The sequence below is a fragment of the Rhinolophus sinicus genome, linkage group LG10 (genome assembly GCF_036562045.2).
Source record: "Rhinolophus sinicus isolate RSC01 linkage group LG10, ASM3656204v1, whole genome shotgun sequence".
Lineage (NCBI taxonomy): Eukaryota > Metazoa > Chordata > Mammalia > Chiroptera > Rhinolophidae > Rhinolophus > Rhinolophus sinicus.
The window spans coordinates 9,283,918-9,309,516 of NC_133759.1; the positions used below are offsets into that span (position 1 = coordinate 9,283,918).

The 25,599-nt window shown below is 46.3% G+C and overlaps 1 protein-coding gene across 2 annotated transcripts in view; it reads right to left on the reverse strand.

Moving 5' to 3' along the window:
- The window catches only part of LARS2 (leucyl-tRNA synthetase 2, mitochondrial), a 120,562-nt gene that overhangs the window by 64,224 nt on the left and 30,739 nt on the right, over positions 1-25,599 (reverse strand). For both annotated transcript variants that reach the window (XM_019724060.2, XM_074312510.1), the window contains exons 6-7: positions 14,242-14,331; positions 6,384-6,527 (exon numbers count right to left, since the gene is read on the reverse strand). In XM_019724060.2, the coding sequence (XP_019579619.2) occupies positions 6,384-6,527; positions 14,242-14,331 (234 nt within the window). The remainder of the gene's footprint in view (positions 1-6,383; positions 6,528-14,241; positions 14,332-25,599) is intronic.

The following is a 25,599-nucleotide window of genomic DNA, read 5'->3' on the forward strand; positions in this document are numbered from 1 at the left end:
CATTTTTAAGGAGTCCTCAAGCTGGCAATCAGCCCCTTGGGGAACAGGCAGGGGGAAAGATGTGTGCACTGTTTGAAATAAAGCAACACCTTATCCTTTTATTTTCCTTCGTTTTTAGACATCAAATTGATTTTGTATCTTCAAGCTGCAGTAACGACAGGCATTAGGGCTTTTTTGTTTGCATTTGTTTTTCCAGATTAGGGCAGGGATTAAAAAGCATGGGGGCTCCGAGCTAAACGAGCTAAACGTGGGAGAGGTTCCTGTTCAATGTTCCCTTGGGTTTCTTCTAGCTTTAAAATTCAAATGACTCCCTAAGCTAAAGAGGTTCATTGGTGACACCCACTTGCCCTCCCTAGCACCCCCAAGTGACCCCCTCACCCCCCAACAACGTATTAATCTCTTTCCTCCCACTGGAGTTCAGGCTAACACTTGAAGAAGGAAGGAAGCCTTTACCTTCCAAAAGGACCTGACCAGGAGCTCAGGAGCCGCTCGGGGCTTGAGAGCAAGACACAATGTTTAGTTCTGTCTTCATTTTCTCCTCATCAAATTTACAATTTATTTAATTGTCAATATACCGTAAGAAGTATATTATTAATTTATTTCTCCCGCTTTCCCATTGCAGTCATTCCTTCTATCTTAGAAAGAAAATTAAAAACCAAAGGAAACGTTCCTGTTTGAAGAGCGTGTGTGCTGCACTGGAAACTGGCATTTCCTTCAGAAGTTCTACTTCATTGTCACAGGCTGAGCACCACACAGCGTGTGCCCGATGGGCGGGACAGCTGGCTGTGGGCAAGAACTGGGGTCAAGGGAATAAGGGGGTCCGTCACACAGATGCCCTAATCAACACCTAATCAACAGATTAGGCATCTGTGGAGGACATCCCCGGGGTGCGCAGGAAGTACTGCTTTGAGGGCGAGGGGATCTGATAGTCTGTATTATCTAGAAACCCCATGGGTTTCTGACTCCCAGGGCCAGGGCCGGCCCTGCACCAACTCTGGTGAACTTTTGCAGGCAGCCGTTCCCCTTAAGGTCCGCTCACAGCCAACCAGTTGCCTCCTCTCAGCAGGCCACCTTCTCCCCAGCTGACATTAAAGAGCCTGCCCCCGGGTGGCTGTGGTGGGGACACAAGTCTCCTGATCCACTCCAGGCAGCTTCTTGCTTGCCTGAGAAGTGCTGGGGAGCTGTCACTCTCAAGTTGCCTACTTCCTTTTGTCTCTGTCACCCTCCCGCTCCTGCCCACGCCCACCCCCAGAAGAACTTCTGAGGGGTGGGGGTGGCTCCCCCTTTGCCCCTTGGATCACCCTGAGGAGGACTGAGAGGATAGGATAGGATGGAAGCGGGAGAACGGAGTTCAAATTACAGCTTAGGAGAGAACAGATCCTGGAGAGGCAGGTTAAGCAGAGAACAGAAGTAAGATATTATGTAAGAAGGAGCAGACTCTAACAATTAACCAGCTTTGTGAGACAGGGCATCAAAGCCAGATCCTGGGGTCAGGAGCAGAGTCTGCTGTCACTAAAAGAAGAGTGGGGGGCACAGGGGAGAATTCCAGCAGGAAGCTGGCTCTGAGGGCGGCTCTGAGTGTCCGGAGGTCCAGAGTCAGCATGGTCTCTGCCACTCCTATCACTCACTAGCTAGTAAAATACTTTTCTTCACTGACCACAGGGTGTAAGGATGGATGCCGCCATCGCTTTAAAGCCATGGGGCTTTTAAGAGGACACCCTTGTTACCATCATGAAGTCTGGCGCTGGCCTGAGTCCTCACAGCTTTTTATCACACAGCCCTGTAGAGATGCTGACAATCTTTAGCTGAACGTTTCTCACTTGCTCAGAAACGGCTCCTCAGCCAGCATCTCTGCACCCCACGCGTGAAGGCCCAGGCTGGGCCAAGGGTCTTTCTTGGGGGCAGGGGCCCCAGTGGGGCCAGGCCGCCAAACTTCACTGACCAATCCTCTGCAAAGCCCTCTGGGCAGTGCAGGCGTGACTGGGTTGCTGCTGCAGAGAGGCATTTCCTGGGGCTGCCTGAGCCTCCTCTGCTCTCCCCGGCTGACGGAGGATCCCGGAAAGCCAGTCTGCAGGCCGTTTTCAGGAGACAGCCAAGTGCTTTCACAGGCCACTCAAGGCCTCAGGACTGGAGCAAGGGTGCCCGAGGGTCCCGATTCCAGAGTACAGGGGACTCTTAGGCACCCAGGGCCACAGGCTGGAATCGGGACCCTGGCAGCACTGCTCCTCTGCGGCTGTCTTTCTACTCCAGCCTCCTGTCCCACTCCCAAAGAGCTCGTGTCATAACCCTCACTTCCCTTCCCTCACCTCCTCGCCTCTCCAACCCCGTATTTTCACTCTCTGCGAGCTCAAACAAGACCAATGCATTCTTACAAAGGCATCTCTATTTTACCTGCAAGTTCCCAGGTAAAATCAGAGGAGAGGCACAGGGTGAGGGGGCAGGGAAATGGGGGCTTATTACCTCCCATCCCCTCTGATTTCATAACGCCTCATCCTTGCCTGTCTACTTCTTGCCAGCAGAAATTCTACTTGGAAATACTTGTGAGGCGTGACGTTTCTGGCACGTCTGGAAGGCAACAGAACGTTCCCTTACAGACATCTTGCACTTCCCATCTTCCATCAGCTCCTGGGTGATGCCTCCCCGACCACTGGGCAAACCTGGGGTTCCTCCCACTCGCCTCCCTCGTCCCACGATCCCACATGGACGCAACCGCTCACATCTGCCTCTGTCTCCCACACTAGCCTCCAAGCTCCTTAAAAGCAGGGACCTCAGCTTCTCCGTAACGTCCAGGGAAAGGAGGAACAAATTCAGACTACCCGAGGAGCAGTACGGACCACCGGTTAAGAACTCAAGCATCCAGATTTGAATCCCAGTGCTGTTACTCATTACCAGTGTGAGCCTCAGTTTCCTCATCTGTAAAATGGGGACAACAGAAGGACTACCGTGAGGGTTACATAAGCTGGTGCAGCGCAGGTCTGAGCACTGATCAGACCAGGGCAAGCTAGGAGGAAGTACAAGGTGAACATGAACTTGGCTCCTACTCCAGGTGACCGTCACCAGGGAACTCCTGACACTGGAAAACGTAACCACCACAGTGGTGTGGGGCTAAGTCCCAGCATGGCATGGTGTGTCCATCTTAACGGCAAAGAGGAGTCCACGCACAGTGCCCCTGTGGCCAAGGGACGTGAGCAGGCAGCCGTGGAAATCCTAACCACAGATCTATTAGAAAAGTTCAAATGGGAAGCCGGCTCTGTTTGTCTCGCCCTCCAGTTGTCACCCTGCTGCCAGGTCCTGAGGCGTGTGCTCCCTTGGACTCTGAATCCCTCTGGCTTTCTGTACATCAGCCTCCAGCCCAGCCCTCCCTTGCTCTTGCAGTGCAGTGCTGCCCACAAGACACCTCCCACACACCTCTGCCGAGACTAATTCATGTTCCTCAGATACTCCTACTGCAAGTTTTCTTTTTCACAGAAAGCGTGGCTGAAATCACTTTCAGCGTTTCACAAAGCAAACAATCCTAGGAAGACTGGGTGAGGGGTGAGGGGAAAAACATCAAATATATCACAGAGCAGCCTTAATAGAGGATTTTTATATTTCCAGGCTCCATATAAAATTTCACGTCGGGTATCGTCTTTATCATTTGGAATTTAAGTGAATGGAAGGAGGGCTTCTCCACAGCCACGCTCCCAAGCAGACCACCAGCTGCACCTCACAGAGGCAGCCCTCAGAGCTGCCAAATCACATGCAAATACAAAGCTCTAAAGATAATTGTGGGGGCACAGCTCACTGGCCACCCCAGTACCCGTTCCCCACCCCCTTCCCCCAATCATCTTGGCTGTAGGAACTAAAAAGTCTGAACTTGCTTTCCTAGTCTCCCTTGAAACTGGGGGTAGCCATATGACACAACTGGGGCTAACAGAACACCAATGGAATTTGCTGGGGGTTTCTAAGAAAGTTCTTGCTTTCCAGGTAAAAGAAACATTCACCCTGCCCCTTCTGTTTCTTTCTGTCTTGAATGGAAATGTGATGTCTGGAGCTGCAGCAGTCATTTTGCAACCACGAGGAGATAGGCAGGACAGTAAGACCAAGAGAGCCACTGAGATGCCAACTCGGAGCCCTATCCCCGTTCAGTCCCAGCAACTGGGACTTCTTATGTGGGAGAAGTTACCTGCCATTTACTTAAGCCACCATAACTCAGGTTTTCAGTTACTTGAAGCTGAAAGCATATTAACTGATTCATCATCTCATCCTTATCCTTCTATTCTCTGCAAATCTAGTAATTTTATTGTATGTTAAACATTGCAGATGAAACTAACCTCGCAGGGAGTCTAGATTATGTTGTCACCCTTTTAAGGTGTTGAGTTTTGTTCTTAAAGTTCTTTTTGAACGTGTCAGGCTTACTTTTATTTACTGAGATGAGTCTTTTGATTTTGTCATCAGTCTTAGGGTGTCATCCATATGTCTAATATATGGCCTTTTTGGGGTCTCAACTGCATACTTTTGGCTGGGCCATAACTCTAAGATCTCTGCACACTGTGCAGCCCCTGGTATCTCTGTTCTCCTCTCAGCCCCCCTGCAATCATTTTCTATTAGGCCTTATGGAGTCTTGCTTTGTGTGTGTGCGTAGCCCTCAGCCAAGGCCCTGCCGTGAACACAGATTTCTTCCCACCTCTACCATTCCCAGACCACTCCCACACCACTGCCTCTTCTCCTGATTTTCAAGGCAAACCAAGTTCTGACCTCTAAAGACAGCTTTTTCAATAAATCTGCACAGGAGTTCAGCAAGAACCAGGTGAGTCACCATGGTTACTAACCATTTCTGCGGAACAGTCGAAAATTCACAGCTGACAATTTAAAGAATAATGCCCCTCAGTTAGGTTATTACATTTCCAATGTGAAGCAGAGGTCAAAACAAAAGAGCTAATTAGGTGGCTTTACAACAATGTCCGTTACAGAGTCATCTGACATGGTCCTTGAGGTGACCTGGCATCCCTCCTGGTAATGGAGCCCGCCTGTCAGCAGTTACGGGCTCCCACTGCCTGGATGTTACAGGAAGCAATGTCCCCAGCTTTGTTCTTCTCATTCAGTCTCTCAATATTACCGTGTGCTTAAAAGGAACAAGGCACTGTGTTAACAAGTTCTAATGAGTAGTTTTCCAAATCCATACGCTATTCTTCGCCGCATTCTAAATATATTACAATGGGAAAATAGCCTCATTTAAGACATGTCTTTTGAGTGAGAAAACTGGGGGGTCATACATTCACATAACATTGGTATTGTGAGTTGGGGGTGTAGTGCAATTCTAAGTCAGCAAAGTTTTGTCCTGATCAGAGATTCTTTATAACGCTGTGCTTTTTTTGCATATAAGCACAGTAGTGGATCGGACCTAAAGTCCATTTCAGTCCAGTACCTAATTCTGACAGCGCAACCCATGGGTTACTATGGAAGGGTACAACTACCCTTCTTATGGTGACTACCACGAAGGAAGAAATACCATGACATACGGCCAGTAGCCTTCATGACGCTTGTACCTTTCCAGATGTTGTTTCTGTCCAGTCTTCCGCTGACGGATACAGAGACTGTTGGGTTGCTGAGGGAAGTGTCCCTGATTTGCTCCATCATTTCTCTCTAAAGTTTCAGGGAGTGATCTCTCAATTCTATATCCTGAAACTTGGTAAGCTCAAAGGATACCTTGCAGAGTGGTTCTGGCATACCGAGAATGTATTTTGCCCAGGCTATTGGTGATTTTAAGGAAGCCCCCTTTTCAGTAGTTGGCTTTGCCTGGAATCCCTGAACATATGAAGAGCCGGAAGGTACCTTCAAGACCACGCGGTCCCACCCTCTCCCTTTACTGATCAGGAAACTGAGGTCCAGGGACACACACCAGTTTAGAGTGTTAATTAGGGACAGGAGTTAAAATGCAGAGCTTTGGTTCCTGGCTTAGTTCAGTTCACTCTGGCCTCCCTTCATGGAGACCAGCCAGCTCCTCACTCTGAAATGTCATTCTACCTTTCTGGAGGTCTTACTAGAACCACACAGAAGAAGATGCTATTTTCCTTTTTAGCTTTATTGATCATGTAATTGTGGATAAAGCTGAATATTTTTCTGGCCTCTGTGGCAGTACAATAATTGAGGGTATGGAAAGGTCTGCAAACAATAGCCTACAATGACCTCCAGGTGCCATTCTGGATTGACAGCTGAAAGACTCTACCATCACCCCTGACGCGAGTGCACAGAGCTCAGGCGCTTCCTGTCTGTACACCCATGGCTCCAAGAGCCCTTCCTAGAGTTCACCCCCAACACAAGGCACTCCAATACCCAGAAGACCTTGGTGTTGCCTGCCAACACGTATGGTATTATTGGGGAGCCTTCGGGCTGACACTCACCTTGGCATAAGCAGTTGTCTTAATGAACCACTGTCTGAGGTACTTCTGTTCCACCTTTGCTCCAGAACGCCACGAGCAGCCATGTTCGTCCACCTGCTCATTGGCAAGCACTGTTTGATCCACTGGGTCCCAGTTAACCAAGGCCTGTTATAATTCATAGAACAAAATGAGGCAATCTGGTGAGTATACTGAGGAATCACCCATGAGAGGGTCTGCAAATGCACTCCCTCTGCTCTGAGACTTGAGAGCGTCTGCTTGGAGTACTGCTTGGCAAGGAAACCACAAGCAAGCTGCGAAAAAAGCACATGTGAACGGCCTCTGTGCTTTGGTCTTATCAGAACAGGCTTGGAAAGGAAGCCTGTAGGCATTTGTCTCACTCAGGTCTGTATGTTCTTGTGTGAAAAGATGAACTTGGATTGGAAATTTTAGTAAATGGGGAAAAGAAGGAAAAAATGGCAACTAGAACTTAGTAAAATTGGATTCTTTTAGAGGAAACGAATGTTTATTTTAATGTAAATAGCTAACATGTACTGAGTGATAACCATCTGTCAGAAGCTGTGCTACGTGCCTTTCTCAAGCTGCCTTTTCTAATCCTCACAACAAGCTTTTAAGGTTACAGTATTATTATCCTCATATTGCAAAGGAGAAAACTGAGGAACAGAGAGATTAAATAACTTGCCTCAGGTCACACAGTCAGTTAGTGATGGAGACAGGTTTGGAACTCAGGGCTCTAGGAACTGTAACTGTCAAGTTTTTTTCTGCAATTTTTAAAAACTTCTGTTTAAACTAAGGTATAACGTACATAGAGGAATGTGAATAAATCTTAGGTGCACAACTCGGTGCATTTTTCCCATCACTCATATCAAGATACAGAACATTCCCAGAGCCCCGGAACATTCTCTTGTGCCTTCTCCCAATCAACACCTGCTCCCCAAAGGTAACAACATTGTGAGACCTATCTGAATAGTTTTATTTGGCTGATCGAAGCTGTGGTCTTAACCACTATGAGATTTCTCTCCATGGCGTTCTCATTCATGTCTGTCTTCATTTAAAATAAATACCTGCCACATGCATTCACCCCTTTCTGACACTTAGGTACCACTTAGAACAAAGATGGCGAGTGCAGAGAGATGCGTTTCGGCACTAAAATAGCCTGACTCAATGCACGTTGTTTTTTAATTTTAATAAGCAATTCTACTAAGAGACTGTGCTGACTGTTGACCATTTGACACTCTAAATCCTCCTGCCACCCTCTCGTGCACCCCAGGAACTTGACCTCTGTGCCTTGCTCTCTGGCTGGGTACAACCAATGAGAGGCACCCTGGCTTCCTCCCAGCTGGCCCTGGCTGGCACACAGAAGGCCACAGCCCCTGCTGGGCAGGCCTTTCCTGCTGCTACAGCTACCACTCTCCCGGTTCCAGTAACCGCACCCCAACATTGCTCCTTCAGTCTGGGTGGCAAAGCTTCCTTCTGTTGTCAGTACCAGGTGCTTGACCATCCCTGTGGGTTTCCCTAAACTCTGCACAAAAACAGTCCTATTACCTTCTGTTTCCTGCTGGGACCCTGACTAACCCAGAGACATATCTAAAAATTACATAAAAAGTAGGGGTAGAGGATAGGCTTGGGTTGTGGGTTGTGGGTTGTGATTTTACAACTGAAAGGAGTACACCCATTGAAAAATTTAAGCCTGGGAAGCCTAGAGTTGGAGTGGGGAAGAGATGCATTGAATGATTCACCCCCTCATTCTAGGCTCCCCCAAGCACTGAATCCATAACTATACAGAGACAAAATATAGGACAACAGTACCTCAGACCTAAAAACTTTAGGTTAATAAACCTAAACCAGGGTGATTTACTTATCTATTATTATTGTCTGTATCAGGGGTTGGGAGGGGTACCACTTAAAAATAAAAGGAAAAAGAGAGAGCCAGTATTGTTTAGAAACGTAGACAATTCTTTCAAGAGCCCTCCCCCTAACTCCACCCCCATCCCAGACCCCTGCAAAATAATCCCATGTACAACTAAAACTTTATAAAATAGAAAAAGGACCAAAAAAAGCTCTGTATGCCTCCACCTTTGCTTTCTGCTCCCTGCACACTTCAGAGGATAAGGGAGAAGCAAACACTCAGTACTGCAGATTGCAAAAACAAATAGGACTTTACTTTTTTTTTTTTTCTGCATTTTCCACATGCCTGGTATCTCTCAGGCTCTAGGTTACAGAACACAAGGAGGAAGATGTGTTCCTAAGAGGTTTACACATTCTAACAAAACCCTGGGGTCAACTGAAAGACAAATAAAAGCAAAACATAAAAGCAATTTTTCTCCCCAATGAAAGTCTTGGGGAAGAGGAAAAACATCCAAGGAAATGGCATTTCAGATCAAAGATGTGTGTGTCAGCTGTGAGAACTCACTGGCATTTTGTCCCAGGACCACGAATCCCATCCCCAGCTGCCATTGCAATCACGGAGACAGCCAAAGACAAACTCACAAAGTTAGGTGGCTCTCCATGGTTCCCTAGAATGTCCCAGTACAAGATTGCATCGTTCTTCTCTCTACTAACTGCATCCACAGAAAAAGTGATTTTAAACCGCAGAGGTGAAATTAATGTTCTCTCAAAGAGAGACGTCTTTATATTCATATTTATGGCTGAAAATACTTTCGGTTTGTGAGAGCAAGAGCAAAATCCTTCAGATTGGGGTTAACTCTGATCTTCGAACAATGTATCCTTTTTTTTTTCATTCTATTTATGACACTTTCATAGTGACTTAAGAAATTAATAAACCAGAAACATTTAAGTCAAAAACTAGATGAAACTTTCTAAATGAAAATCCAAAAACTAATCGACACTGCTTCCTCCCTAACACCTGTCCACGGATGGGCTGCCTTCGAACCAGCCAGGAAGCTTCCGAATTTTGTTTACTTTCTGTTTTTCCAGTTTAAATACCTCCGGGACCCCACGTAGCTGCAGGCATGCGCAGGCGGGCATTCATTGAGCACCTGCTCCGTGTCGAGCACCATTCCAGGCTCTCCACAAGCATTTACATGTTTCATCCTCGCCACAGCCTATGAAACAGGCAGAAAAGGCTTGTGGTGGTAGAACGATCGTACCCCAATGTCTACGTCCTGATCCCCAGAACCAGTGAGTGCATGACCTACATGAAAAGGGTCTCTGAAGATATGATGAAGTGAGGGGTGTCAAGCTGGCCAATCCGGTGGGCCCAGTGTAATGACAAAGGCCCTTGTAAGAGGAACAAGAGGCAGAAGAGGCATGGAAGGAGACGGGATGATGGAAGCACGGGTCAGACAGATTTCAAGATACTGCACTCTGACTTTGATGATGGAGGGGGCGGTCCAAAGTCAAGGAACGCAGGCAGCTTCCAGAGGCTGGAATGGGCTGGGAAACCTTCTCCTCCACAGCCTCCCGAAAGAAGGCAGCCCTGCCGACATCTTAACTTGATCCCACTGAGACCCGTTCCGTGGACTTCTGATGTCCAGAACTGTATGACAATAAATTTATTGTTTCAAGCAACCAAGTTTGTGGTGCTTTGTTACAGCAGCAGCAACAGGAAGCGAATACAGGTTGTTTCCACGAGAGAAGTGATCAGAGGGAAAACCGGACTCTATTCCCCAGGGGCATGTGTACTGGGGGATGAGGAGTGTCACACTGATCTGGAAACAACTGAGGAGGACAGACCGCTGGAAGCAGCAGGATGGCTGTGTTTGTGCAATGGGACCCTCCCATGGATCCCCTTCCATCGTTAGAAAAAACTACTCAGTTCCTAAGACGCTGCCTGCAATCGGCTTTGGATCCAATCCAGCCGCGATGGGGTGAAGGCTCCTGTTTGGGTTTGATGTGCTGTGAACAAACCCCGAGTGCGGGACAGAGATGCAAGGGTCTGTAAAGGATTACATAATAAATATTCAAAAGTTCGACTTATATAGACAATAAACAGATATAAAAATAAAGTGTCCTATAGAAGAATATTGCACGGCACACATAAGGGGCCCCATGTGAAAAACGTCTGCCTTACGTCAACATGTCCCATCATTTCATATCCCATGTACATAAAATGAACAGTAACCATGCAACCGAGGATAGGTAACGCTGGGTAATCCAACACAGCTGTTTACACTCTCCCAAGAACTGTTTACGCCCTCCTGTGGTTTACGCCTCTGCTTTGCTGGGGCCCTTTCATGTCTTGTAACTTTGATTAGTGTTTCTCTGTCGTGCTGTCACTTGGGGTATGTAAAGTAGCGCATGATACCTCCCTCCCTCTGCGGGGACCCATGGCGAGTCCAGTGTGGAAACCCCTTTGGACATAATTACCGTCCGCCTGGAACACGGGCGGCTGTCGTGGGAAAGTGTCTGGGAAGCTGCTGGGTCAGCACCGCATCTGCTGTGTGAAGTGGGAAACTCTGAAGATGTTCCCACGAATTCTCTTCCCACCCTTTTGCTTCTGAATATTGAATAATGTGTTAAGAAAAGTTACCCAAAACTCAGAAGCAGGCAAAGTTATTTTACAATCCTGCTCAGGCACAAGGGATAAGGTTTACTTGTAGAAAACTCATACATAGCAAGGCCAGTAGTTTTTGTCTGAGAATAATGCAAATGACTCCCATCCAATCACAATGCAAATGATTTGTTTCAGAGAAAAGATAGCCCTAAAAGTTAGGTTTGTTGCTTGTAGGGTATTAAGCAGTTTTGATGCTACTGGCAAATTCATTTCAGCATTCTGCTGACTATAAATCCCCATTCCTTGAAATCTCATTTGAACATGTAACTGGTTTTCTCACTAATGAATGAATTGAATAAAATATTTTTATTCAATTAATTAATTGAATTGAATGTTCATTTTGTATTTGTATGGAAGCCATGTTTCCTTTGAAAATCATGCTTTAACAACACGAGCTGGTCTGCTGCAGTCAGGAACTTTGGACAGGTGGTCTCGTCTCCCACCGTTCCTCGCCTGATTGGACTCTGGGAACAGGAACCGCTATGGTGTTTTTGGAGTTAAACTGACCCAGGAGAGTCTACAGTGCTCGAACATTAGTATGAAGCTCGGACAATTAAGTTCGCAAACTTTCCACCATGTAAGTGCACAGTGGAAAGTTCGCAAACTTAATTGTCCGACCTCTACGAGTTGGTTCCACAAAGTTCTCACTCTCAATTCATCTCAAATGTTAGCAGGGACTCAACGCTTTCTTTGAAAAAAGAATAAACTTAACATAATAGTTTAAATAACCAACATTTTAATATTCTTAAAGATGAGAGCAGGGGTAGGAGTTGTTTACTGTGTACAGTGGTTTACAAAGTGTGTCCATAAACCTCTAGGGGTTCCTGAGGCCCTTTCAAGGGGTCTACAGGCCAAAACTATTTTCATTATAATAAGTTGCATTTGCCTTTTTCATCATGCTCACATTTGCACTAATAGTGAAAAACAAAGGTCGGTAAGACTGTTGGCTGCAGCACGAATCGGGGCAGTGCCACCAAACGGTACCCGTGGTCGCTGGGCTCTTCACCCCTGAGCACTCCTAGTATAAAGGGAAAAAAGCCAGCTTCACTAAGAATGGCCTTGATGAAGCAGTAACATTTATTAATTTCATGAAATCTTAAGTCTTGAGTACACATCTTTTTAGTACGTTCTGTAATGAAAGGGGAAGTAGCCATAACGACTTCTGTTGATAGCAAAGTGTGAAGATCGTCTCGAGAAAAAGCACTAATGTGACCAAATTGTGAGCTGGATTCACCACTTTTTTTTCATGTAACTGCATTTTTATATGAAAGAATGACTATGGTTATTCAGACTTAGGTACATGGCACACATTTTCTCAAAATACACAGAATGAACCTGTCACTCCAAGGAAAACAGCTGCTGGGATCTGTTGCCAATGATAAATTTTGAACTTACAAGTGAAAATTAGAATTTTGGAAAACTTGTATCTGCCATGAGCTCACAGCTTCCCAAAACTTAAAGACTCTCCTAACGATACTGTACAATGAAATATACCAACATTTGGAAGATCTGTATAAATCACCGAACCAGTATTTTCCAAATGACCAAACATCATGCTACATAAATATGCACAGGTGAAAAAAATCCATTCCAAGTGCAAGCTAAACCAATAGATTTTAATATAACAGAGTATAAAAAGTTCATTAATGTTTCAGGTTCAACATTGCAACTACCATTTTTAAGAAGCCACTGCTTGTTGAGTTTTGGTGTAGTATCAAAGAATATTCATAATTATGTGAAGTGGTTATAAAAATATACCTCCACTTTTAGCAGGTTCTGTTCATTAGTTCTGGTGTTAACCATTATAACTTTAAGTAATAAAATTATACTTCTATTTTTGTATATTATCTTTAGACAGTTCTGCTGACCCTCTGCCGTGTATGATGAGATATTCAGCATGGTCATACAGCCTTCCTCCCATTCCTGACCTCTCTTCTAGTTTTGGCTATTTTTGTTACCTTTAGCTTTAATACCTTTCTAACTTAAAACACAAACAAACAAACACGTAAACCTCCAATTGTTTACCCATGACTCCTCGCTAGGAAAGATGAAGGGATCATCTCACACTTGCTTCTACTTCCTTCCCCAATTTCACCTCCTGGTTTTTGTCAGCTATTATTATCTTTATGTTCTCAATGTTTAAGATACTTCTGTTTTATTCTGAAATTCAGGTTGTGACTTCTGCATTTGTCTCTATATTGATTCTCAAACTTTTCAAACTTAAGACATAATGATTATGTACGCACTCTTCATTGTAAGACCAAGGAGTGTGACGTGACCCACAGAGAAGAAAGTGTAATTCTATGTCATTAAACTTGTCTGGTCAAAGGAGAATGTCTCCAGCATAAAGGTACAATGAATTTTCTACTTGTTACTTCCGAAGTTTCTAGACCAGTGTTACGGTCTGTGATGATGGAAATGTTCTATTCCGTGCTGTCCAATACCAGCCACTAGCACGGGACTGGGGCTAGTGTGCCTGAGGACCTGAGTCACTCTTAACATACATTAATTTTAATGTTAATTAATCTCTTTTTTTGTTTGTTTTATTAAACTTATTGGGGTGACATTGGTTAATAAAATCATATAGGTTTCAAGTGTACAGTTCTATAATATGTCATTTCTATATTGTATTGTATGTTCACCACCCAGAGTCAGTTCTCCGTCCATCACCATATACTTGATCCCTCTTACCCTCTTCTATCTCTCCCCTCCACCTTTACACTCTGGTAACCACTAACTTTAAACTTAAATATCAACAACCACAGACCATTAGTGGCTAAAATCCTGGGCAGTGAAGTTCTAGGCCCTTCATCCCCCACCAGCTAAGGCTTATCTACCATTATTGAGCTCCTGCCATAACAAGTACCTCCATTTCTTGGGAGACCACTATGTACAGGTACCGTGACAGTTGTTCTTTAAATATTCTCTCTCTTCCCAAGACCCTGCCAGGATGATGTTACCACCCCACGCGGCAGATGAGAGACCACGAGTCCTGGAAGTTGCGTTACCCAGCGGCACACAGCTGGGAGAGGGAGCTGAGCGAGGGTTTGAGAAGCCTGCATTCTTCCTGTGCTCCCTCCTAGATCTCAGTACAGACACCAGACACTGCTACGTGCTGGGGATTCAAGGGTGAAAGAAGAACCCAGCCCTGCCCTGGAGCCACTAAACAAAACCAGGCAGTCGCCACTGCCTGGGTCTGTGGTGACTAGTCACAAACTAGACACAGTATTCATTTTCAAGTCTACTGTGCAAACAGCTTTATTTGTTTTTTATTTAACAATGATGTGTTCTAAGAAGATGGAGAAAATTTAGAAAATGTTTAAAGTGCGACTAACTTGCACTTACCTCCTTTTGATAGGCCAGTCCAGCTTCGTAGAGCTTAGTGAAGAGGTACTGAGTCCATTTGTAGTACTCTGGTAAACACGTCGTTATCTCCTGCCAAAGAGGGGAAAAAATCACGCACAGGCCATTGTAAACATTGCCCCCCCCTCCCCCCCGCAACATACGCATCAGCCTTGCAATTCACTTTGAAAATCAATCATTCCGCAAACATTGTACCAACCCGGGCCAATTCATAAAGTGAGGAAAGAAGCAATTTGTTCTGGGAAGACAGATGTTATTGAAATGCCACTCCCACCTTCCCAGAACGTGTTTAATGGTGAGAAAATCAACTTGAAGTCTTCTGCACACCCCCTCTCTCCACCCATGCAAGTAACAGGTGAATTACATTGTACAAAATTGGGTATTCCCACTTTTGTGAGCACAAACATTCTGGGGGCCATGAAGAGGATCCATGTCTGGCGTTCATTTTGAAAGCAATCACAAAACTCAAGAGGAGTATTTATTCTATACAATCCTCATTTGAAAACAAACCTTGTGTTTCTACATATAACCTGCTCCTTTAGCTCATTGTGTCCCATTTATCCCATTATGTGAATCAGGCTGGTGTCTACTTAGCAAGACCCATTAAAAACATTATCAATATTAACCTTAGTCAGTTGGAAGTCACCTGGCTTGTATTTCCAAGCCTAAATTGAAAGTTCCCAAAATGTTATTTTCTGTCCTGAAAACCCAGTTGCTACAGAATTTTAAAAAACAGGTTGTTGATTAACCAACCTATAAGGTTCACAGTTGATCAAGTCGAGAAAGCACAAAGACCTCTACACTCACGCTGTTCCTTTTCTACTGCGCGTCTTCACAAAAATAGCTAAGGCAGAAATGGACGTAGGACGGTGGAGATTCCCAATGGTTCCTTTGGTTATGGGCTAGTGATAGAAGGCACAGTTCTAGGAAAAATGCAAACAACTCAGCTTTTTCTCAGATGACTAAATGAGGAGAGAGCTGAAACCAGGATGGGAGGGCAAGTGTGGCAGGAACCAAGCAAGGGGACAGGTAACTCCCCGTGCCCCCAGTGGGCAATGACTCTTATGTAAGCTTCTAATGTATTACATCCTTTCATGCGCTGATTTATAAAACCAGCAGAGGAATGGCTACTGGAACACAAAGAACTCCGATTCCCAGCTCCACGGCCCCTGCAAGGCTGACAGTGAACAAGCAGCCAGTCTAACAGCTTCGCCCACACTGTAGCTGGCCCCTGCCAGGCCAGTGCCATACAAGGCCGCAGCTGGTTCTGGGCCACGTGTGTGGCACAGCCTGGACCAGCTCCCGAAGCCTCATGGACACCACTCTGCAGGGGGCTTCATACACAACGCGCTTCGCCAAGTCAAGAACTGGACCAGCAGACTGGGCGGGCTTGCTCCCCCAAACCTCCAAATTCGTCCTCATCCCACCCTTTTCCTCACCGGCTACTCCCCATCTCCCCCGAGGGAATGGCACAGAACTCCCCTTCCTCAGGTTTCTAGACAAGCAACTGAAGAACTCGCATTTCTAGCAAAACCCAGGGTGAGAGCTATGCTTCATTTTGCTCATTGTTGTCTGCTCAGATCCAGGCACGTCAAAATTATTGTTGAATGAAAAATACCCTCAATAGGCATAGGAACTCCTGCACGTTGAATCAGATTTGTATCCCTCATTTGGTTTCACAAACTACATTCTAATCGCATTGGTCTACAAGATGAACTGGGATGAGAGGAGGAGGAATGTGATAAAAACGTTTCCAGACCTTGTTATTATAGATATGTTTGTTTCTTAAAATTATTATACATCAGAAGTTTAAAGAAACATGTGAAGCAAATATGAGAAAATAATGACAACTGTTAAATTTAGGAGATGAGAGGTCTCTTTTCTCAATTTTTCTGTATATGGAAGGTTTTCATAATAAAATACCAAAATATTCCAGTGAATATATATGCATATGTTATATGTGTGTATGAATGTGTTTTCTCAGCCCTGAATCTGCTTCTACGCATTGAGAGTAAAAATTACACAGTGATGGAACAGCATTATTATCTTTATGTAGGTTTACGGTTTTGAAAATCACTTTTACCTAAAATAGAAGAAAGATGATAAATCCAGTCAGGAAAAAAAAAAAAATCACTATCCAACCAGCATTAGCCTACTTTCAATCAGACGTGAATGCAAAGTGCGTTCTCTTTGGACGTGTCAGCTCCAAGGTGAGGTGAGGGGTGGGGGATGCAGGCCGCCTCCCCTCACCCCTGCCTTCAAACTTGGGTCTGACCTGTGTTATTCATATTGGATTTCTGTATATGTCATTGGAAGAAAAATAATGCCATCTGCTAAGAGTACAGCTTGAAAGCCACTGCTCCAGGAGCATGATTCCCTTCCTGCCTGGAGGAGAGAATGTTCCATGACGTGACCACTGCTGGACTGTGAGCTGGACCCGGACCAGAAGGGGGAGCGTGCTCACTGCCAACCCCCTTGGAGACTGTGTGATCATAACCGATGCTCATTCTGACAGAAATCAGCACCCCTCTCCCGCCTCCCACTGGTTCCTGAAACAGCTTGTTGTCCTGGCCTGGTCAAGCATGTAATTTCCTGTACCTGGTAGCATTCACATCCTCAGACCTGTGACTGTCCCCCGCGCCCCTTTTTATGCTATATAATTCTTTGGCTCCTGCCAAGGGGGCGCAGGAATCCAGTTCGTCGTGCAGCCACCCAACATGCCTCGTATGGAAGTTTCCCTTAATAAACCCTATTAATTACCAGATGGCAGTGGCAGCCTCATTCTTCAGTCTTTCCCTGCCTTCCACTTATGGAGGGAGATTTTCAGTCTCTGGAACTTACCCTGGGTCTGCCTGTAGGAACACCGATGGTTTTACTGTAACGCGTGTTGACCACACTTGCACTGTCCCCTCACGCTGAAGTGCCTGAGTCACCTGCCCAGAGGACGGGGAGCCCGAGGACGGGAACTGTGCTCCTGCCCTGTGTCCCCATCTGCTGTACACAGGGCCTCCCCACAACCCTCAGTACTGTCCACTCAGTGAAGAAATGCCAGACCAGGTGCTCGCAAGGCCCCCCAGGAACCCAGCCTCACGAGAACCACAAATGTTGTGGGGGGTAGAGAGACTCCGCTCAAAAATGCATTTCCTAGAAAAGTCATAGCATCTGTCGGGAACCTCCCTTGATTTGCTGATTAAAAAAACAAACAAAAACAAAACGGCTATTTCTAGTCTTCTAATGCCTCATCACAGTAAAAATCATCAAAGCCATCTTTCTGAAATTAAACTGCTTAGAAGTTTTAACTTTAGTGTGGCTAGAAATTGAGACTCCCTTTGCACATTTTCACGGGGAACTGCTTACTTAAAACCCAGCCCTGCAGCCAAGGGTCTCTGGGGTTTCAGTACCCACAAAGATGTTACCAGCCATTCCTTCCTGTTCTTAAAGGATTCTCAACGAGGAAACTTTTGCTCCTCAAGGATATCTGGGAATACCTGGAGACATTTTTGTTTGTCACAACTGTGGGGGTGGTGGTGTGGGGTGTTACTGGTATCTAGTGGATAGAGGCCAGAGATGCTGCTAAAAACCCTACAATGCACAAGACAGCCCCTAGAACAAAAATTATCCAGCCCCAAGTGTCAGTAGTGCCAAGGGGAGGAACCCTGCTGTATGTGTTTCAGTCTTTTTAGTTTGAGTCTGTAACCTCAGGCAGATTAAGTGAGCCAAGCAACTTCCTGGTGGGCATTCCATAAAAAGGGAGAAAACACTTGGGGAAAGGTAGAAATGCGAGTGGATTTGCTTAGGTTTCCCTTCTCCAGCTGCTGTGACCCCATCTCTGTTGAGCACTGATTTCCAGTGAGTTCACCCCTTCCACTCACTCTGAGACTTGGCAAGTCTGGGGTGCAGGCGGATGCAATTCTGAACCTTGGTAACACCCGTATAATGCTACTCACTGGAAATGAGTGCTTGCTTTTACTATCTAAACTTTCAACTTATCTAATATACCTCCCAGTAGTTGTCTGACCTGGAAAATCTCCCATCATAAATTCATGTAATAAATTTCCTACTGAAGTTAGAGAGGCATACCATTTTTCCTGATACGTAAGTTTACTCCCTCCCATGAAAAGGTTGTTGACCAAGTTAAGTGTTTAAAGAGCATCCATTGGAATCCGGCCCAAAGCATCCAATGTTCTGGCCTCACCCTGCCTGTACCCCAAAGGGGAGCCCTGTGTCTGTGGGGTGTGGGGGTTTCCGCCCCAAGCTGTGGGATAGCACCAACGTGGGAAAGCTTCTCCGTGAGACACTAGAGAAGTCAAAATCCGTTTCCACTCCTGTGCTTTCCTTCGCTTGCTTCCCAAACAAGCCAACACCTACGTCAATGCACCCTTGTTTTTAAAACAAAAGCCAGGTAACCCAAAGTTACAGCTCCAAAAGCAACAGAAATCCGGCCACATCCACATAGATCCACATAAAGGTGTCAGTTTTTATATCCCCCTGAGCTCTAGAAAGAACAATCCAGCTGCCAAGAGACCGAATTTACACAGCTGGGACCTCCACCAGAATCATTCTCCCACACTGCAATTTCACATTCTACAATACCTGCTTTTGTTTGGCATGAAGAATATTTTGCACATTCACAGCCAAACACAGAGCCCAACACACAAGGTAAGCTCCCTCAGAACCCAAGCGAGGCTCAAAATGTCATCCTTGGAGACCTGCTGCCCACGCCTCAGACGGTACGAATTAATCACTCAGCCAGCCTCGCCAGGAGTTCCTGAAGCACGGTGACTCAGCAATGACGAAATCCAGGAAGGCTGAGCCCCTGAGCCCCACTTACTGTCCCTGCCATGACACAGCGCTTGGTCTGTGAAGGAAGTCACCGCCGTAGTCACCTCTGTACCTCCCTGAGGTCTCCTCAGGCTAACACTCCTTGCTCCAGGAAGAGGAGAGAACGAGCTAAGGAAAGAGCCTACTGTGGAGCCATTTAACGTGGGTTCAAGTCCTTGCGTCATCATTAGCTCTGTGGCCATAGCCAAGTGCCCCTATCTAGAAAACGGGGATAAGAAGCCATCTGAGAGGGTTATTATGAAGATGAATTTGCTAATGTACATAAAGCACACACTGGGCACAGAGGAGGGACCCACGGTGCTACTTCCTCTGGCCTGACGCAGCCTGTCTAGGAATGAGGCTGGCTTCAGCAGCACGCCACTCAAAACGGCGGGATGATGCGTTAGGCTACGGGACGGGGGAAGGGAGAGGAAAGGGCTGGGCTAAGATAGCTTACTATCACTACCCCTTACCAAACATTCACTTTCTGACTAAAAAGAGATGGTGTTTACAAGGGAAAGACCAAAACCATGACCCAGATGGAGAAGTCCACACAGGCTGCTCCCGGCCACCTCTGGTGGCAGCCCATCGCAGGGACCACCAGCGAGGTGGCCTCCTACCCCCAACTTCTGCTCTGGCAGGATTCAGCCAGGTCTTTGTTTCTTGGTCCCCCTGCAGCTTTGATAGTCATTGGTATCAGATCACAGAACTGCAAACATCACTCAAAGCCATGTGCGTTTAATTTGCATGAACCTCACAATTACTTAGGTTAGCTATCAGGATATAGCAAAACAAAACAAAACAAACAAAAATCTCAGAAAACATGTTTGTCAAGTCAGTTTTCCAGCCGCCCTGTACATCGGAAAATAAACACAGTGAGAGAGATGAGCAGCTGCCATGCATCCTTTTCCAGTGACAAGGCTTCGCCTCCCCTTCTCCTCAGCCTCTCCACGAGCATCTGCCTTCAAAACAATCAATCTTGGAAGCAGAGGAGCGAGGTACTCACATGCCTTTCTGAAAGATGATCTTTTGTAACGTGCATTTTTGTCATTTGCTCTTTATTGCAGTGGAAACCTTGCTTTTTATTCCTTCCCAGGTTCTCTAATTCTAAAAGGGGGAGGTTCTGAAAGCACAGCACAGCTCAAAGGCCAGAGAAATCGGCCTCGGGATTCATACTGGGGCAGCTTAGAAAAAAACGACACATCTGGTCTGCATCGGATGGTCCTCGCTGGTGACTGTTCAAGGTTCCGGTGCAAGGCGCTGTGCACTCGCTGTGCTGGAACAGGGAAGAGGAAGGCTGCCGAGAAAACCTGCCAGCCCAGGACCCTCGTGGCCACGCCTACACGAAGTCCTCCAAACACTCAGCACTCAAACCTGGCTGCACGTGGGAACGGAGCTTCTGAAGTTCCCGGCGCCCAGACCTTTCCTGTGCAGCCAGGGTTGGAAACCACTGCAACGAGCTTCCTCCCAAATACACCTCCTCTCAGGTACTGCACGAGACGGGGTCCTGCCCTGCCCCTGGATTGTCACAGAACGTAATGACTTCTTCACAGAACCTAGAATGTTGGTGAAGGGTGGGGGGGTGCCAACGTTGAAACACACACCGGGTTGCCTCAGGATGACACTGACTGTGGGTGACTTTTTGAAAAATTATAAACAGGTTTCTGAACCTCACTGATTTTGTACACTGACTGTGTATTCCTCTGGGAATTAGCCTAGAGTTTTCTAGGTCTTACAACAGTTTAGATTCGAAGGAAGAAGAGCTGAGTCTATCGTGGAGCGATCCTTGGCCTGGTGAGACGACTTCCAATATACTTGGAATATGCACCTTGAGACCCCACAGTGGAGTTTAAGGAACTAGAGATGACGTGCTACAGACAACTGTCCTGGGGTGACGACGGAGGGGCATCCACATGGCCGCCTCCAAGGCCCCTGACAACCTTAGCATGTGACCACAGAACCAGTGTGGATGAGCCAGGCTCTAAAACGGAGGATGTGGCCTAAATGCAGAACCACAGGGAATATAATGGGGGGAAGAGGGGTCACTGTCCCCAGTCCCCAGGTAAGAGGCCGGGGCTGGCCTGCCCACCTTCCTAGTTGCTGTTATGAGTGAAAGGGGCCAGGTGGACACCTGTGTCTGTAAGTACTAAGCAGGAGTCAGGTAGGGGCGGGGGGAAGATGGGGTCCCAGAGGCAGGACGTGAGGGCTCAGACCCTACCTCGGGGCTGTGTGATACCAGGCAAGTGACTTCCCCAGATCTGTGCCGCATTTCCTCATTAGTGGAGCGGGCAGCCTCCAGCATGACCCTTGGTGATTTTTGCCGCCCGATAGCTATGCCCCTGTGAAATGCCCTTCCTTCAAGTGTGGGCTGGGCCCAGACACTGGCTCCTGACAAACAGAACATAGCAAGTGAGGGGAGGCCACTTCAAGATGAGGTTATGAAGGGACCGTGGTTTCTGTCTAGGCCTCCTCTGCCTCTTTCTTCCTCTCTCTTGCTCTGATCAAAGCCAGTTGCCACGCTCTGAGCTGCCCTATGCAGAGGCCCATGTGGCAAGGAACTGAGGAAGGCCCTGGCCAACAGTCAGCAAGGAACTAGCCCTCTGTCCAGCAGCTAAAATCCACACAAGTGACCTTGGAAGCAAATTGTACCCAAGTCGGGAGTTCAGATGAGATCTCAGCCTTGTCTTGATGGCGGCCTTATGAGGGACCCTACTAAGCCACAGCTGGATTCCTTTCCCATAGAAACTGTGAAACAATAAATGCTCATTGTTTTAACCTACTAAGTTTTGGAACAATTCTTTATATAGCAATAGATAACTAACACATTTGTAAAAGGGGCCAATAACTGGACCAAATCCTGGGACGGATACAGGATTGCATGAGAAAATGCATGTAATGTACTTGGCAGGTGCTTAGCACACAGGTGAGAGGAGAATGCTAACGCCAGGAGCCCAGCGGGGACCCAGCAGCAGCAGGCTCCCTTGCTCACAGGAGCGGCTGGAATCAGGCTGCCATCCAGGCTGCAGGGGAATGACAGGGAGGCTGGTACTCCACGCTCCCACCCGACTGAGTCTGACATGCCAAGTGAATTCAGGACACACTTTTTGGCCCTATTATTTAAGTCCTCAAGTTTTCTTCACCTTCCCAAACAAGCTCTCAGATCCTGAGGGCTGGAAAGGGCAGCGGATCAAAGGGGCAGAGGACCGGCAGGCCCAAGACGGGGGCCTGAGCATGGCTCTGCTGTGGACTCGCTGGTGACCCTGCAAGTGACTCCTCTCTCTGGGCCTCACTTTCCTCATCGGAGAACCGGGATGCTGTGACTTGTGAGGATGAAGGGATCTGAACAGGGGTAGCTTGTCTTCCCAGCACTGTCTGGCCCAGTGTGGGGACAGAGCCAGGAGTGCAGGTTCCAGGCTCTCGCCCTCACGTGGAAAGGTGCTCACTCGGGTAGTAGATGGCCATCAGCTGTGATTGGATGGCCATCAGCTGTGGCTAGTTTGCCGTCAGCTGTAACCAGTGAGCCATTGGCCACTAATATAACTGCTGTGGCTACGCTAGCAAAAAAATGGGGGGCTAGCAAGAAGATGGTGGCTGAGCTAGCAAGCGCAGATTGCCGTTAGCACGGCGGGTTGCAGCTAGCAAGTGGGGTTGGTTGGTTGGCAGAAAAGCAGACGGCAGGTTGCAGATCGTGTGGCTCCTGCTTCCTGTGTCTCCAACCCAGCTGCCAGCAAGACTATAGTGATGTGACTCCCCTATCTATGGCTCCGTGGGTGTTCCTTTTTGGCCTCACCATGTCCTGCATTCTTATGTGGGAGTGGGACCAGAGACCCTTCCTGACACCCCACGTGACACCCAGTATGGGCGCACAGCAGGTGCTCAGGGTGTCTTCATTAAAGCCACAAATACATCAAAATTCAGTGGTCAACACCTCAGGGATGATGTAGATGCCTGATCTCTGCACTGTACACCTGAAGCTGAACAATAATGAATGCCAACTATAATTATATATATATATATATATATATATATATATATATATATATATATATGGTTACAGGAAGCGAGTACAGCATTAGGAATAGAGACAGTGGAAATGTAATGGCTCTGTGCAATGTCAGAGGGACAGTGGATGGGGGAGGGGGGTTCACACAGTGTGAGGGATATAAATGATAAACGTCTAAGTATTGCTTTGTCTTATGCACCTAAAACTAATAAAATTAAAAAAAATTAAAAAAAGAAAAAAAGTAAACAACTAAAATTTGTAGGAAAAAAAGTATACAGAGGTAGGTCAAGCAGTTACTTTATAAAAGTTTTGCATTATCCTGGCCAAAAAAAAAAAGAAAAAAATTCAGTGGTCAAGTATCACTGTATTTAAAAACAAAAGGAAGCCTTGAGACAGAGCCCTTGCTAATTTTCTTAACTATAACAGGCTTCCTAAGAAAGTTCTTGGAACCGCACTCTAGTTTATTAATACTGCATGTTGCCACATATGGGTGGGTTCACATGAGAAATGCTGCCCCAATTCATGCCGCACCAAGTGCTTTAAGAAACCTGTGTGCAGAACCTCCAAATCCCCAAAGGCATAAGAATCAGTTTATCTCCATCAGCAACTTCCACACCAAAAACAAATGATGACTGTCCCAAAAGGAGACATATTTTTGAAGCTGAGATCAGTCTCTGAACTCCCGGGTAGAAGGCTGGTTCAGAATTCTGTTTCTCCCATTTCCTCCACCGATGAGAAAACATTCACTAAGGGTCTGCAAACCCTCCTTATTCTAAGAGACTCACCAATCAGCTAGTGCGATAGAGAGAAAATGGGGGTGGGGAGGGCATCGAGAACAGAAAGAATGGAGTTTTCACCCAACTCAAGGTTCTGTTTATTCATTCAGTCATTGAATTATTCCACAGACACTTACTGAGGACCAACAACATATCAGCACTGGGTTCGGTGGCACAAAGATGACCTCTCCTCCTTGACTGAGAAGATGAAGGCCTTTTCATAGGCCTTCATAAGACTCTTCTCTCTCTCAAGCAAGCTTCTCTGAATTGCCATCCCCACCCCATCTCATCCATTTCCATTTATTTCCAAGGGAAGGCAGGCCACCCACCACCCTCCTTAACACGCCCTCGACCCATCCCTCCCACCTCTCCAGTTAACCCTTCGTCATCTAGAGGCCCAGCCAGGGGTCCCGTCCTGACCACATGGCCACCTCTTGCTCCTTCCTGAGCTGTCATTCCCCACGACTCCCACTGCCCAGGCTTCCTCAGCCTCACTGGCCACTTCCTCTGGGCCTCAATGTCTCACCTCTCTTCCTTCAACCATCTGTTAAATTCCATCTATGCCAACCTTCTGCCTCTGGTCTCCTTTGTCTTCCCTGTTCTCTTCCTTTATGAAGTTGAAGAAACAGGTGTTAAACAGGGTAACTAATTAATCACGAACCTAACATTTATGTCTAAGAATTCATTTTTAGATAATTACCTTCCTTCACCTCAGGACTAACTTTAGACAGAAAATAAGCATTTAACGAAAACTGAAAATGACCAATGCTATACACCGTACTTTTACAGAACATGCATTTTGTTCTTAAAGGTCTTGTTTTTCAAATCCAAGGCTACAGCTCAAGTTTCAAGTGACTTGAAAGGTTCATGTTCTACATGCTCTTGAAGCCAATTTAGAGGAACAGCATTAATAGAAGGGGAGTCACAGTCTTTGCAGCTTTACAGACAACTCACTGTCTTCCTGAACTGAAATCAGCCGGCTCAGTAAGCTCTGCTTTTTGCTATTTTCTTGATCATTATTTGTGGAGCACTGTTGTTTTTATGGTAAATCTAAAAGCTGTCTCCTGCTACGAACTAACAAGATTCTGAGAACTATCCACAATTGGGCGAGAAGCAACAATTTGCTTAATTTCCTGGTAATTGTCTTCTGCCAGCTGACAAGAATTTCATGAAGGCAGTCTTGAACAATACAGAGAGCTTTTGTAACTAGACAGTGGGGAACAGAAAACCCTCCATTAAACTACAGATGAGACTAATGGGTTTGAATGACAATTTGGTATCGGTCTGCTTGAACAGATGCCAGTATTTCAACTATCCATCAACTATCCAAGCCAAACCAGCCCTCCACGATTGTTGCATTTTTCTGGAAGGAAAAAAAACATTAATTTTATCTGCAAGGTACTTGAAATTTTCAGGATCAACGGGACAGAGTCATCTGAAAGATATTTTTTGAGATGTGAGTTGTCTGGGTTTCCTGAGTAACATGAAAGCTCTTGGTTAGACATGGGCATGGATCCAGAGGAAGAGCAAATATCAATTCATTAATTGCATTGATGCAAAACAGTGACAGCAGTGCCCAAACGGAGCTGTTCTGCTGCCTGCCAGCCCCATAAGCAATGAGTAGTAGAAACCTGTCACAGCTTCAAAGATTTCACATGTGACACAGACCAAAACCTAATACAGGCTTACAAAAAAGTATAGAAAATTATTTTGGAGATCTTTCAGTCCAATGATTGTTAA